This window comes from Danio rerio, chromosome 15 (assembly GCF_049306965.1).
Source record: "Danio rerio strain Tuebingen ecotype United States chromosome 15, GRCz12tu, whole genome shotgun sequence".
Lineage (NCBI taxonomy): Eukaryota > Metazoa > Chordata > Actinopteri > Cypriniformes > Danionidae > Danio > Danio rerio.
This window is the reverse complement of record NC_133190.1, coordinates 603082-617253: the sequence shown is the minus strand read 5'-3', so window position 1 is coordinate 617253 and position 14172 is coordinate 603082. Positions and strand designations below refer to the sequence as shown.

General features: G+C 40.1%; 2 protein-coding genes across 2 annotated transcripts; one reads left to right on the top strand and one right to left on the bottom strand.

The window, feature by feature from the left end:
* Nucleotides 1-357: 357 nt before the first annotated feature.
* Nucleotides 358-7211, top strand: si:ch73-144d13.5. The gene is made up of 3 exons (XM_068213651.2): nt 358-420; nt 868-997; nt 3588-7211. The coding sequence occupies exons 2-3, from the start codon at nt 880-882 to the stop codon at nt 4658-4660; spliced, it is 1191 nt and encodes a 396-aa protein (XP_068069752.1). The 5' UTR covers nt 358-420; nt 868-879; the 3' UTR covers nt 4661-7211.
* Nucleotides 7212-9456: 2245 nt separating this feature from the next.
* si:ch73-144d13.4 lies at nt 9457-13787 on the bottom strand. Its single transcript, XM_073924296.1, has 3 exons — nt 13657-13787; nt 13339-13443; nt 9457-10866 (listed from the first exon to the last, which is right to left on the bottom strand). Exons 1-3 carry the CDS (start codon nt 13757-13759, stop codon nt 9800-9802), a joined length of 1275 nt encoding a protein of 424 aa, XP_073780397.1. The 5' UTR covers nt 13760-13787; the 3' UTR covers nt 9457-9799.
* Between the last annotated feature and the right edge of the window lie 385 nt (nt 13788-14172).

Here is a 14172-nt window from a genome sequence, read left to right as displayed (position 1 = left end):
TTTTTGTTAAAACCCAATTGGATCAATAAAAGGTATTGCTTAAATTCGTTCAGAGAAACCATAAACATAGGTCTGGAGATAAAAAAATTTTTGATTTATAAATGTGAAGCCATTCACTGTGTCTGTTTTTTATTATTTCATAACAAGAACAATAGCATGCATGATGAATACAATGCTTACATTTTTTCCACATCAAAAGAACAAATCAGTAGAAACCTAAAAACAAAATCACATAAATATATATAATATATATAAATTACAAAAAAAAAAATCGCATAAGAAAATGATTCCAAAATCCACTCACTTTTGTTTTGGTTTCCCTTTTGTGAATGAGAGCGAGAGTGACGTCATAAGGCTGCGCCGCGATTACATATCTGCTGTGAGTCGGCTGTAGAAACCAATGCAAGCCTTTCGGCTGGTGTAAGTTCACAACAGATGTAACATCGCGTACCCGTTGCTTAATTTAACATACCAATACTTTATTTATCATTTCTAAACGGTGTTTTGTGCGAGTAAAGAGCATCTACGCGAGGAATAGAAGAGCCGCGTCTCATGTTACTATTTATATCGTCAATCAGTTCATCAGAAACACGAATTCAGTCACTGACAAACAGAGACGAGAGAAACGGAGCTTTTACAGAAACTACAGAAATTCCGAGTCAATTGAATCAAATGATTCAATTGACTCGTTTGAATCACCCCTGTCGACTTCTTCTGGCCAAACAGAGAAAAGAGGAGCGACTGATTTATTTGTTAGTCAATGTTGCTTTGGTATTATTGTCTGGTGATTTCACAATAATCTCAGTCTGCCTGCACTAGAGAGTTGTTTGAGATTTGTTTTTCCTCAATGATTGTGTTTATCTGCAGACTGTTATAAAGATGGCGTTTATTAAAGAGGAGAGTGAAGACATCAAGATTGAAGAAACATTCACAGTCAAACATGAAGAGACTGAAGAAGCTTTCAGAGTCAAACATGAAGATCCTGAGCAACAAACAGGTTGGTTTTCATCCTCAAAGCTCCACATTTGATCCTCATTCAGGATAATCAGTGAACCTTCATTTGGGCTGTAAGGCTGCATTTTAAAGTCATTTAATCTTTACACTAGACATCAGTGTTACTCTTATACCAGTTACTTTTATTTTATAAGTCTGTTTGTAAAATTGACTCAATCTCTTTCTTGGTCAAATGCAGATTTGATGGATTAAATTAATGATTAATACAAATTTATGCAAATCACTATAATTTATAGCCGCTTTAAGCCATATCTGTCTCCAAAACAAACCATCGATATACAATAACTTGCCTAATTACCCTAACCTGCCTAGTTACCCTAATTACCCTAGTGAAGCCTTTAAATGTCACTTTAAGCTGTATAGAAGTGTCTTGAAGAATATCTAGTCTAATATTATTTACTGTCATCATGCAGAAGAGGAAATAAATCAGTTATTAGAGATGAGTTATTAACACTATTATGATTAGAAATGTGCTGGAAAGTCTGCTCTCCGTTAAAAAAAAAACTGAGGTAAAAAATAAACATTAATACATTAATCCATTAATACTATTCACATGCATACTATATAGAAGGTACTTTGCTAACAGTCCTGTAGTAAATTCAAGTTCTAACCTAGTACCTTCTAGAGTAGTTGTCAATATCGGATGCAGCCAATGTCCCTCCAGGGCTGGGATGGGCAACTTTGATCGTGGTGGGCTGGTGTCCTGTAGATTTTAGCTCTAATCCTAATCAAACACACCTGCCTGTAACTTCGCGATCCATGCCTCAGGGTATACTGGGTTGTCCTCAAGGTCTGAGATCTGTTCTTTTAGTCATGACGTATAGCTCATGATCATAGTTGAGTGTAGGAGCGTACATTGACCAGTAAATTGACAGATTTGCCTTTTCGTTCAGTTCTTCCTTCACTACAAGAGACCAGTACATGGCTCACATTACTGCTGCCACTGCATCTATCCACCCGTCAGTCGCACTCTCCATTCTTCCCTCACTCCTAGATGCCTAAACTTCTTAACCTGGTGCTCTCTTGCAACATGGAGATGGACAGTCATCACACAGGATTAATTGAATATGTTGGTCTGATGGTTGATTGGGGGGTTGTCTTATTTTATTTTAGACCTTGTTACCTTCACCCTTCTTCCTCCCAAGTAAATGTAAGTTAATAGGACACTGCATGTCAAAAACAGGGGTCACCAAACTTGTTCCTGGAGGGCCGGTGTCCTGCAGATTTTAGCTCCAACCCAAATCAAACACACCTGAACAAGATAATCAAGGTCTTACTAGATATACTTGAAACACCCAGGCAGGTGTGTTGAGGCACGTTGGAGCTAAACCCTGCAGGTAGAGGTCCAGATTTCTTTTGGCGTGGGAATAAATTTCCGAATAAAGCGCGGGAGCAGTAGGTAACAGGTGTATTTTTGGTTGGGAGCGGGCAGTCTAACAATATCGCTCCCGACTCCCGAGCGAGCGAGCATGCGTATGTATGTGTGTGAATGAGACAGCGTGATGCTGCGTTTAGCTTGTTTGTTGCTGTGTGTGTGTGTGCACGCGAATGGGAGAGAGCTTTGTGCTATGTGTGTGTATGAAAGAGCTTGATGTTGCTGTGTGTGTGTGTCACTACTCTCACCACCTGTGCCTTCAGTTATATCCGTGTCTAGGGCGCCAGTATAGAGAAGGCGGCATCCCCGACACTACCCTCACCATCTGCGCCCTCAGTTATATCCGCGTCTAGGGCGCCAGTATAGAGAAGGCGGCATCCCCGATACTACCCTCACCACCTGCGCCCTCAGTTATATCCGCGTCTAGGGCGCCAGTATAGAGAAGGCGGCATCCCCGACACTACCCTCACCACCCGCGCCCTCAGTTATATCCGCGTCTAGGGCACCAGTATAGAGAAGGCGGCATCCCCGACACTACCCTCACCACCTGCGCCCTAAGTTATATACGCGTCTAGGGCGCCAGTATAGAGAAGGCGGCATCCCCGACACTACCCTCACCACCTGCGCCCTCAGTTATATCCGCGTCTAGGGCGCCAGTATAGAGAAGGCGGCATCCCTGACACTACCCTCACCACCTGCGCCCTCAGTTATTTCCGTGTCTAGGGCGGCATTCCCGTCACTACCTTCACCACCGGCGCCCTCAGTTATATCCATGTCCAGGGTGGCAGAATAGAGAGGGCAGCTACCGCGACAGTACTCTCACCACCCGCGCCCTCAGTTATATCCCCGGTTTCACTTTAGGGTTGAGGGCGGCGTCACCGTCCGTTACTTAGAGCGGTAGTTTAGCCCTGTGTATAGCTGGGGGGGTTTCGGTTTTGCTCTTCCCCCAGCCCATTAGCAGGAACGGGTGCGGCGGGTAGAAAACGGAGCAAGTCGAGCTGCGGGACGATGAATGCTGAACATAAGCGGGAGTGGTCGGGTTTCGGGTAAAACCTGGCGGGTGCGGGTGGGATCAGGATTCAAAACTTAGTCCCATGCAGATCTCTACTTGCAGGGACACCGGCCCTACAGAAGCTGTGATAAAAGTTATGATGTCTGTTTTATGACATTTAATCAATATTTTGTCTTATTGTCCTAGATCTGATGCCACTGAAAGAGGAGAGTGAAGAAGTTAATGAAATGAAAGGGGAACCTCAATATGAAAATCAGAATTTCATAGCTGAAGGAAAATATTTTAGTTGCTCGAATAATGAAAAGACTTTATCAATAAAAAGAGCTCAAGACACTGGAAGTCAACAATGTGATAAGACTATCAGCAACAAAATAAACCATGAAAGATGTGTTAAATCTCGGAAAGGAAAGAAGTCCTACACATGCTCCCTGTGTGGAAAGAGTTTTAAACATACAGGACACTTTAAAGATCACATGAGAATTCACACTGGAGAAAAACCTTTCACTTGCCAACAGTGTGGAAAAAGCTTCAGTCGCAAAATAACCCTTCAAAGACATGTTAAAATTCACAACGAAGAGAAGCCGTACATGTGCCATCAGTGTGGAAAGAGTTTCATTCAAAAAGGATACCTTAAAGTCCACATGAAAGTTCACACTGGAGAGAAACCCTACACTTGCCCACAGTGTGGAAGGGGTTTCATTCAAAAAGGGAACTACAGAGTGCACATGAGAATTCACTCAGAAGAAAAACAGCACACTTGCCCTCATTGCGGAAAGAGTTTCAACCAGGCAGGACACCTTCGGGACCACATTAGAACTCACACTGGAGAGAAACCCTACACATGCCCTCTCTGTGGAAAGAGTTTCATTCAAAAAGGGAACTACAGAGTGCACATGAGAATTCACTCAGAAGAAAAACAGAATACTTGCCCTCAGTGCGGAAAGAGTTTCAATCAGACAGGACACCTTCGAGACCACATTAGAACTCACACCGGAGAGAAACCCTACACTTGCGCTCAGTGTGGAAAGGGTTTCAATCAAAAAAGTCACTATACAGTCCACATGAGAATTCACTCTGAAGAAAAACCCTACAATTGCGCTCAATGTGGAAAGAGCTTCAATCAAAAGGTACATTATACAGCCCACATGAGAATTCACTCTGGAGAAAAGCCCTACACATGCCCTCAGTGTGGAAAGGGCTTTAGCTGTAAATTGACCTATAACAGACATATTGGTAGTCACAATGCAGTAAAGACTTAATGTGGGACACACCGTGCAGTTGGACCGTCGATGAGGGTCTGTAGTGCCAGTGTGTTTGGTGTGTTCTAGATGTTGCAAAACACTCTCGTTTCAGTCTGCTGCCATCTCTTTCATGTGTTCATGTGCAGCTTTTCTGTCCAGGTAGGATCAGAAGAGTAAAAGACTCTTGAATTTTGGGACTTGGTCCAACACCTGAGACACTGATATTTGTTATTTTCTCAGGTCAGCAGGTGTGTTAGATGGCTGCCGATCTCTGTCCAAGATGATTTAAAGACTAGAGGCTTTTCTCCAGATGGCCAACAGTTCACAACTTTTCTCCAAGATTGTTTCTAGTTCAGAGAGTTTGTCCAAAATGTTGAATAACCTAGATCAGGGATGTGTAACTTCAGTCTTGGAGAGCCATTGTCCTGCAGAGTTTACATCTCAACATCTGGGTTCTTTTACCTGTCCTCCATTCTTACTGTCTTGAGGATTGGAACTAAATTTTGTTGGTTGATTATGACGTTACATCAGAACACAAGAATGCATATTAAGAAACAGCCACTGATTAGCTTGTCAAGGTGTCCTTGATTAGTGTCGAAGCAGAACTCGGCAGGACAATGGCCCTTCAGGAACCCTGATCTAGATTACCTCAAGGTGAGAGTCAGCCCAAATTCCCCTTCCAAGATTGGCACCAACCCAGAGTCTTTTTCTGAGTCTGCTGAGTCCTTGCGTCTGTGGAACGGGACACCTCGAGAAACACTTTAGAACTCACACTGGAGAAAAACCACATGGATGCACCGAGTGTGGGAAGAGTTTCACACAAAAAGAAAGCCTCGCCAGACATGCTGACATCCACAAAGGACAAAAACCCTACACGTGTGAACACTGTGGAGATCCTTTTGATCAACATGAAAGCCTTGAACTGCACATGAGAGTTCACTCTGGAGGAAAACCCTTCACATGCCCTGACTGTGGAAAAGGGCTCAACACAAAGGGACACTATAAAGCCCACATGAGAATCCACTCTGGAGAGAAACTGTACTCATGCCCTGAGTGTGGAAAGGGTTTCAATCATAACGGACACCTCAAGGACCACATGAGAGTTCACTCTGGAGAAAAATCCTACAAGTGCCCTCAGTGCGGACAGACTTTTTATCAACAAATCAACCTGATTTCCCACATAAGATATCACTCTGAGAAGTACTTTAAAAAATAATGTAGAGACTTTGAAGATCATATTAAAGATTTCTTAAGGACGTTCCAGGAGGAGCACCAGCTCTGCACATTTTCCACGTCTTCTTAACCAAACACACCTGATTCAGGTCATCAGCTAATTAGCAGAGACTGATGACCTGTAATGGGTGTTACACACTAATGGCTCCAGCGTCAATTGCACATGTATGCTTCACGTGGTCGCATAGCCCTCACCGTCATGACGTGCACCTCTCAAAAAATGTAACTACACATTGCAAAGATGCGTAGCCAAGCTCTGTAATTGGTCGACTTAGTAGCGCTGATGAGTGTGGGCGGGATTGAGAGCCGTGTGAACCAGTTGGAGCGAATGTTTACAAGTGTGGAGTCCCGTGAAGGAGCTCCAGATGAAAAACTTTGTTTTGTGTTTACCTTAGGATTGAAGTTATTGCACGTCTGCTGGTTGCCGCTTCTGAATGAGCGAGTTTTAGCGTTTAGAAAAAACAAAACACCAGCGAAGAAACTCATCCCAGAGGAACATAAACACCCACCGCCAGCTAGCGTTTCGGAAGTGTTATTGCGGGTAAACACAAACAGCGCAGAAGTACAGGCAAGGCATGTGCTGTGCGTCACGCCGATCACTCGATGCAGAAGTGTAAACCAGACTTAAGGAGACATCCAAAACATGCAGTGTTGGTGGCAGTGGTGGATTTAGACCTGGGCAATATGGGCGATAGCCCAGGGCGTATCTTGCTGTGCGACGGCATGGGGAGATTAAAATGAGGCCAAGAAAAAAAATGAGATCTATAAAAGCTTTGAGATACCATTTACTTTATGTAAGTGTATTAATTTATAGTGGTAAATCAAGAATAAAGATGTTATGTGCTGTTCAAATTTGCATGCCCAAGTTCGTTATTCTTTATGTGCAACCGAAACAATGCTGGTGAAAGCAAACTGACGCCTGTGCACAGAAAACCCTTCCTGTGTGCCTCACGCTGCTCCTGCTCCTGCTCCCGGTGTGTTTACATGCATGGCGTTAAAATACATGCTGCTTATGCGCTGTGAAACTGGAGTAACTTTTATGCAAAGGTGTCGGAACGCAGCGAGTTTTGCAAGTCGACAAAACTAAAGTTATAATATGATGAGGATCTTATTTTGACTATGCATGGCTATGAAGCAAAGAGATGAGTCAGGGAGGTATGAGGTTACTTACCTTATTGTATTAGAAGACTATTGATCAACAAGGGAAGCCTTCAGGTATGGTACTCTACACGGCTTAATATGCACTTCTCACCAAATCTAATCCCAAAACAAACTTCCAAACCTGCTCAAAAAACAATGTTCACTGCAGATGAGTTTATTAAAGTTAAATGTCTATTGTTGTGTTTATTCTCTCATTATTTTATGTTGTTTAAGTAGCCAATAAAATAATTTAGTCTCTGTTCTTTCAGTTTTAACAATCCGCTTCAATGCAACCGCTGAAGGTCCAGTTACTTAAAATATCATTGCCATGTGAAACTTTAAATATAAACACATTGCAAGTGTTTTTATTTTTTTAACATGCTTTGGAAAAGTGAAATCAAACAGAGGTCAAATACACCACTTCACAACCACATTTGAAGAAACATGAAATGACCCTTCAAAGATTTACTCGTTGTTCACATTCAGTTTTGTGGTCGACTTCAATTATCAGAGTTAATGTTCATCAGTTCAGATATAAAGATAATAAGAGGATGTACAAGAGGCACCATCATGAAAAAAAAACATTTCTCAGCTTTCATTTACATTTAAACAAAAAAAAAGTGCCATGGGTATGAATAATTTCAGGCTTGACTGTATTTGTACTTTGTTTTAATGAAAATAATGTAATACTGATTGGTCAACTTGCTTCTGTGGTGTGAATTGGTCGTATTGTGTTATGCTTACACAACCCATCTAAAAAACACCTATCTGAGCCCCATTAAATAGGTTAGGATGTATACCATTTCCAACCTTCTCAATAGGACTCGGTGGGTATTTTCTGAACAATCATTTTAATACATGTTCAGTGCATTATGACAAGCAATTGAGAAGAGTGATCAAAAAGTGTTTTATTAAAGCAATAACAACATACATGTGTTTAATCCATGTTTAAACAATATTTAGAACCCTTTCAACTCTTCATTACAAATTTACAAATGTTAAATGACTTCACACAATGCTCAAGGTCTGCTATGCATATCTGGCAGCGTCAAATAGTGGTAAATAAATGTGGAAGAACGAGACATTTTAATCAACTTTGCCTGGTTCTGGGTTCAGCTTAGGGACTTGGAGTGTCCTCTGTGAAAGCAGAGGGATGTTTTCAGTGCTGTCACACCTGTAGTGCTTCTCTTATGGTCCAGATCAAGGTTATAAATGATGCATTTTCAGCCATTTTGTTTCCGTTTCACACCAGACCGAATGCTCTTAACCAGGGGTCACCTATCTCGGTCCTGAAGGGCCGGTGTCCCAGCAGGGTTTAGCTCTTAACTTGCCTCAACACACCTGCCTGAGTGTTTTAAGTATACCTAGTAATGCTGCTGTCACACTAGAGTTTGAGCTTGCGAAATTCTGTTATACGATAAACAGGGGCAGGATTAATCAAGATGATTGGACACTTAAAGCGAGCGATTGCTCCATGTTTTAAATTTCTGTCCAGAGAGCTCATGTTTTCATCCTCGATTGGTCTTACACAGGTCAGAGTTCACCAAGCTTGAACTTTACATCGCATTGAACTGCGAAACTTGTTGCACGAGCTTGCGTTTCTGGTGTGATGCATTGGCATGCATATTAATGTAAGTCTATGGGGAGGAAAGTCTAGTGTACTGCAGCTTTAACACCTTGATTAGCTTGTTCAAGTGTGTTTGATTAGGGTTGGAGCTAAAATCTGCAGGACACCGGCCCTCCAGGAACAAGTTTGGTGACCCCTGCTCTTACCAAACCAGTTGAAACGAACCATAAAAGCAGTCACAGGACATCTACATCAGTCACTGGCTAGACTAATTTCCCCAACTGCAGTTTGATTGGTCAGAGCAACACACTGAAGTAAATGAAGAGCAGAGGAAAAGTCAGCAGGCAGTATGGACCCACTCACAAGGAGGGGTGGGGGGCGGGTGGAGTCGTCGCAAACTGAAGAGCGGGAGGTGGGGGGAGTGGGAATGCGGGGGCATTTCGGATCATTTTGGAAGAACACTTTCTATCAAGACTAAAAAGGGCATGTGCACTGCACAGGCTGAGCCCAATATGTCCACATGCCTGCTCCCAACTTCCAGGTGCAGCGATCCTGCCCTTTGTAGCTGGTTTATTCTGGGAAATTTTCTTAGCCCTTGGTTTTGAGTGTGGTCTTGAAAAATCTTCGTTCGAAGGGGTATCTACCCTTTCCCTTAGCCCTACGCCTTCATGCTAAAGAGAATTGGGACACCCCTACCCCTTTATGGGAACGCGCAAAATGAGGGGTAGGGGAAGGGCTAAGGGGGTAGAATTGGTATCGGGCCGTAGTTTTTCTCCACTGTGAATTCTCACGTAGACCTCAAGGTTTCCATGTGGAGTGAAATTCCACACGGAGAGATTTTATTTGTAGTTAATTTTTATTTTTTTTAATAAAAAAAAAATCATTTTATTTATTTATTTAAATTTCATTTAATTTAACTTTTTTAAATTTTATTATTTTTTATAATTATTATTTTAATTTAAATGTTTTTATTTTATAAAAATGTTAATTACTTTTTTATTGAATTTAATCTTTTATTTTTTCGTACTTTATTTTAATTTAATTCAATAAATTTTTTTATTTTTATTTTAAATGTCATTTTATTTTTATTAATTTAAAAACAAAAAATTTACCATAATTTAATTTTTTTTATTTAATTTTGATTGTAATTTTTTAAATTTTCATTTAAAGTGAATTCGAGGTCTCCTTTTGTTAGAAACTCCAATACGATGGCAGCTTTAAGGCGTTTCTTCCTTGTGGGATTTATTGTGTCTGGTGAGGCTTACTTTCTGTGTGAAACTCTTCCCGCACTTAGAGCAAGAGTAGGGCTTTTCTCCAGTGTGAACTGTGATGTGAACTTCAAGGTGTGCACCATGACTGAACTTCTTTCCACACAGAAGGCACTTGTAAGGTTTCTTTCCACTGTGAGTTCTCACATGGGCTCCAAAGTGTGGCATTTGATCATAACCCTCTCCACACTCAGGGCATGTGAAGGCTTTCTCTCCAGAGTGAACCTTCATGTGGAACTCCAGGTGTTCGTGCTGACTGAAGCTATCTCCGCACTGCTCGCAGGAGTACGGTTTCTGTTGTTTGTGGATTTTAACATGTCTGGAAAGGCTTAGTTTATAGATGAAACTCTTTTTGCACAGCGGGCATGTGTAGGGTTTCTCTCCAGAGTGGATTCTCATGTGGACTTTGTATTGTCCTACATGAACAAAACGCTTTCCACACTGAGGGCAGGTGTAGGGTTTTTCTCCAGTGTGAATTCTCACATGATCTTTAAGGTGTCCCGTATGATTAAAACCCTTCCCACACTGAAGACAAGAGTAGGGTTTTTCTCCGGTGTGGATTCTCGTGTGAACCTTGAGGTCTCCTGCTTCTTTAAAACTCTTTCCACACTCTTGGCAGGTGTAGGGTTTCTCTCCCGTGTGGATTCTCATGTGGACATTACAGTGTCCCACTTGTCCAAAGCTCTTTCCACACTCAGGGCACTTGTAGGGTTTCTCTCCAGTGTGAACTCTAATGTGATCTCTTAGATATCTTCTTTTATTAAAGCTCTTTCCACACTCTTGGCATGTGTATGTTTTTTGTCCTTGGTGAATCTGAATGTGTCCTGGTAGGTTTACTTTTTGACTGTAAGTGCTTCCGTGTCGTTGATAAATGAGATAACATGTGCTTCCAGGATTTAGTTCTGAGAAAGCCTTTTCAGTGTTTGAACCGTCTTCAGCAATGTAATCATGATCATTGTGAGGTTTCTCTTCCGTTTCATTAATCACTTCACTCTCTTCCTTCAGTGGCATCAGATCTAAAGCAGAAAAACATCATTTTATTCCTGTCAGATGTCATCAAAACAGGCACCAACACATTCAGACACCTAATTCACAGATGATGCCTAAAACTGCGTGCACGAATGTCTGGCCAATATCAAACCTAAAACCAGCTTTACTGAGCTAGGAGGGGATTGGTTTTCTAAAGTATTTTGCAGTTCACGCTCCAGGGCTTGTGCAGCTTCCCGAAGCAGCAGAGGAACAGACTTCACCATGTTCATTCTGCCAATTCTCCCAAATATTCCTCGCTGCAGCTGCAGCTAATCTAATACCCGCCTTGCAGAAACGTCCACCGTATGTGGGCATGGCCAGCCCAGAATGCGTTTTTAATTTCACATCAGCGTTCATTCGTCGCGATGTATTAAATGAAAATGGATTGTTTATTGTTTTATTTTAATTTTGCAGCAAACATTGCACATATGTCTTGGAAAATGCTAGCTGAAATACAGAAATGCCAACGCAATCTCACGGCAATTTGTAACTTTTTGATTTAGTGGCTAAATCGTATGAATTTGTACGATCTAATTTGTACAATTTAGTACGATCTGCTCATCACCCAATGACGGTTGGGGATAGGTGCCACACCTTCTTTTTAAAATTGTACATTTTCGTACGACTAAACTTATACAAATTAGTACGAATTAACCACTAAACTGACTAATCGTAAAATACGTTTCCTCGTGAGATAAGGCTGGAAATACACTGCCATGTGTCGTGTCCTAGACATGAGTGTAAATGCGTTTAAGATAGAGGTGGGCAAACCACAGCCCGCGGGACATATGTTGTACATTTGACTCAAATAACATAATATTTGCTGTTTAAATGTGGTCATTTTTGTCATAGAATACATTTTCCATGCATAAATCCACTTTAAAAAGTTATTTTATCAAAGCCTTGTGGTTTTATCAAGTGTTATGACGATTGATCTGTACAATCTAAAAGCACTGCACATCAGATTAAATAGTAAACTTTAAGAATTATTTTCAATGTCTTAATCTGCGATTTTTTTCTATCAGACAACATCTTTTCTATTCTGTAAAAACTATTACATTATTATTATATTTTATAAGGGATTATTTCATTGTTTTAAGATGATTGATAAGTAAATATAAATAGCAGTGCAAATTCATTTGACTCGATAATAACTATACAAAAGAAATCTGTTTTGTGTTAATGTGACATGTTTCTGTCTGATATTACATGTTATTGTAATATTTTGATTACATCAATTTGTCAGATTCTGGAGTGCATTACAGCTCTAAATATAAATATAAACGATAAATGATCTTAAATAAAACAAATACATGTATAGAGATGGTATATAAGTATATAACTTTACTCACATGGGAAACGGAGGCCACGTGAATGGTTTGTGAGCACAAATAAGTGCACTCAGCATGCCATGCCATCTAATAATTGTAGGAAACAAGTCCAAAAGGCAGTTGACTGTGTAAAGCCACATAAAACAACACAAAAGTACGATAAATATGCCGAGTTCAGTGGCTAATCTGCAGGATTCAGCTGAGGTGACGTGACGGCGACCAACGAGACCTAGCTGTCACTCAAGTGGCCACGCCCTTAATTATGCAAACTTAATATAACTTAATATAAAGGAAACGGACGAGTTATAAAAAAAATTCACCCCCTCACAGTTGTCATGAAGGGTAATATTTGCTGTATTAACCAAAATCTTTTTTTGTACCAGGCTGTAAACACCTTTATTCTGCTGTAAAGTCGGCCATTCTAACAGTGGACTCAATTAAAATTTGCTCTGTTTTGGAGCCAGGAGCGGCCACGACTAGCGGAATTTCGGATGAATTGCAGTTTTAGTTACTTCCGTATTGGCTTCCTGAGAGAGAGCGGGAGGTTGCCGCTTGACACTGCCTCGAGAAATAAAAGTTATTTCTTGAAGAATTTGACATGTGGCAAACTTCTTGTGGCCCTCGGGTCTAAAAATTTGCCCATCACTGATTTAGGACAAATAACATTTAAATGATCATATTGCTACAGTTTCTGCTTGCACTTTATACTCATATAATATAATAATATATATATATATATATATATATATACGTGTGTGTGTAAGTGTCTATGCATTTAATTAATAATAGGAATAATAATTCTAGAAATTAAGAAATGTATTCTTTTTATAAATGTTACACAATTTTAGTTAAATGTTTTTGTTTAATCGGGACATTTCCGGAAAACACGGAAATCTGTATTTATACAGATGAATCACATCCCTGTACAACACACGTGTTTAGACAATGCTGATTTGAGTATTCCATGTTGAAATAAAAAACATATAGTATGGTTTGGGCTACTTGTATAGTGAAAACCTGGCAACCCTGCATTCTGTGCACATTAAAAAAAAGACTTTAATGAGGATTAGTGTGGATCCAGAGATCTGAATGAGGATCAAATGTTGAGCTTTGAGGATGAAAACCAACCTGTTTGTTCTTCAGTCTCTTCATGTTTGACTGTGAATGTTTCTTCAATCTTGATGTCTTCACTCTCCTCTTTAATAAACGCCATCTTTATAATAATCTGCTGTTCTGTGGGCCAGAATACAGTCAGGATCAAGTCAGTTATTTCCACTGTGGAGAGTTATATAGTATCTGTAATGCGTCTTATATGAATACCGAGTATCCTCTTTCTCAACTGCGTTATATTAATCGATTTTACGATGTTAAATCATTGACAGCATTACCAGAACGACCTACAATGATTTATGAATGTTGTGCACGAACAACTTTAAAAACACGCACCTTCTCCGGACGAACCGCAGAAAACGGGTGAGCTGAGCGCGGCGCATACTTCTGGCGTCACACGCCGCACAAACATAATAAAAGTCCCGATCTCACGCATCATTAAAATGACTTGATATAATCGTGTTACCATTCAAATGCATTACAACTGTTAACATTTATAATTTTTAAAAGGGAAAAAGTCACCCAAAGCCACAACATTTGAATTTTTGTATAATAATATTAAGATTAAAAACTACAATAAATGTCAGCAATTAAAAAGGGGAAAGGTTCGTTTTTATGGGAGAATTACACTTTGCACTAACAAATCTATGACTAATCATCATCTAAATTATTGTTAAGTGTAAATGTGTGTTTTTGATTAAAAAAAAAATCTGTTAAATATTTCACAACAGTTTATCTAAAATGAACTATTCTCCATGAGATTAAATAAATACAAGTGACACACTATAAAGTAACATTTTAAATAAAGAAATACACATATACACACATTTATCTCTGTATATTTCTTATCTC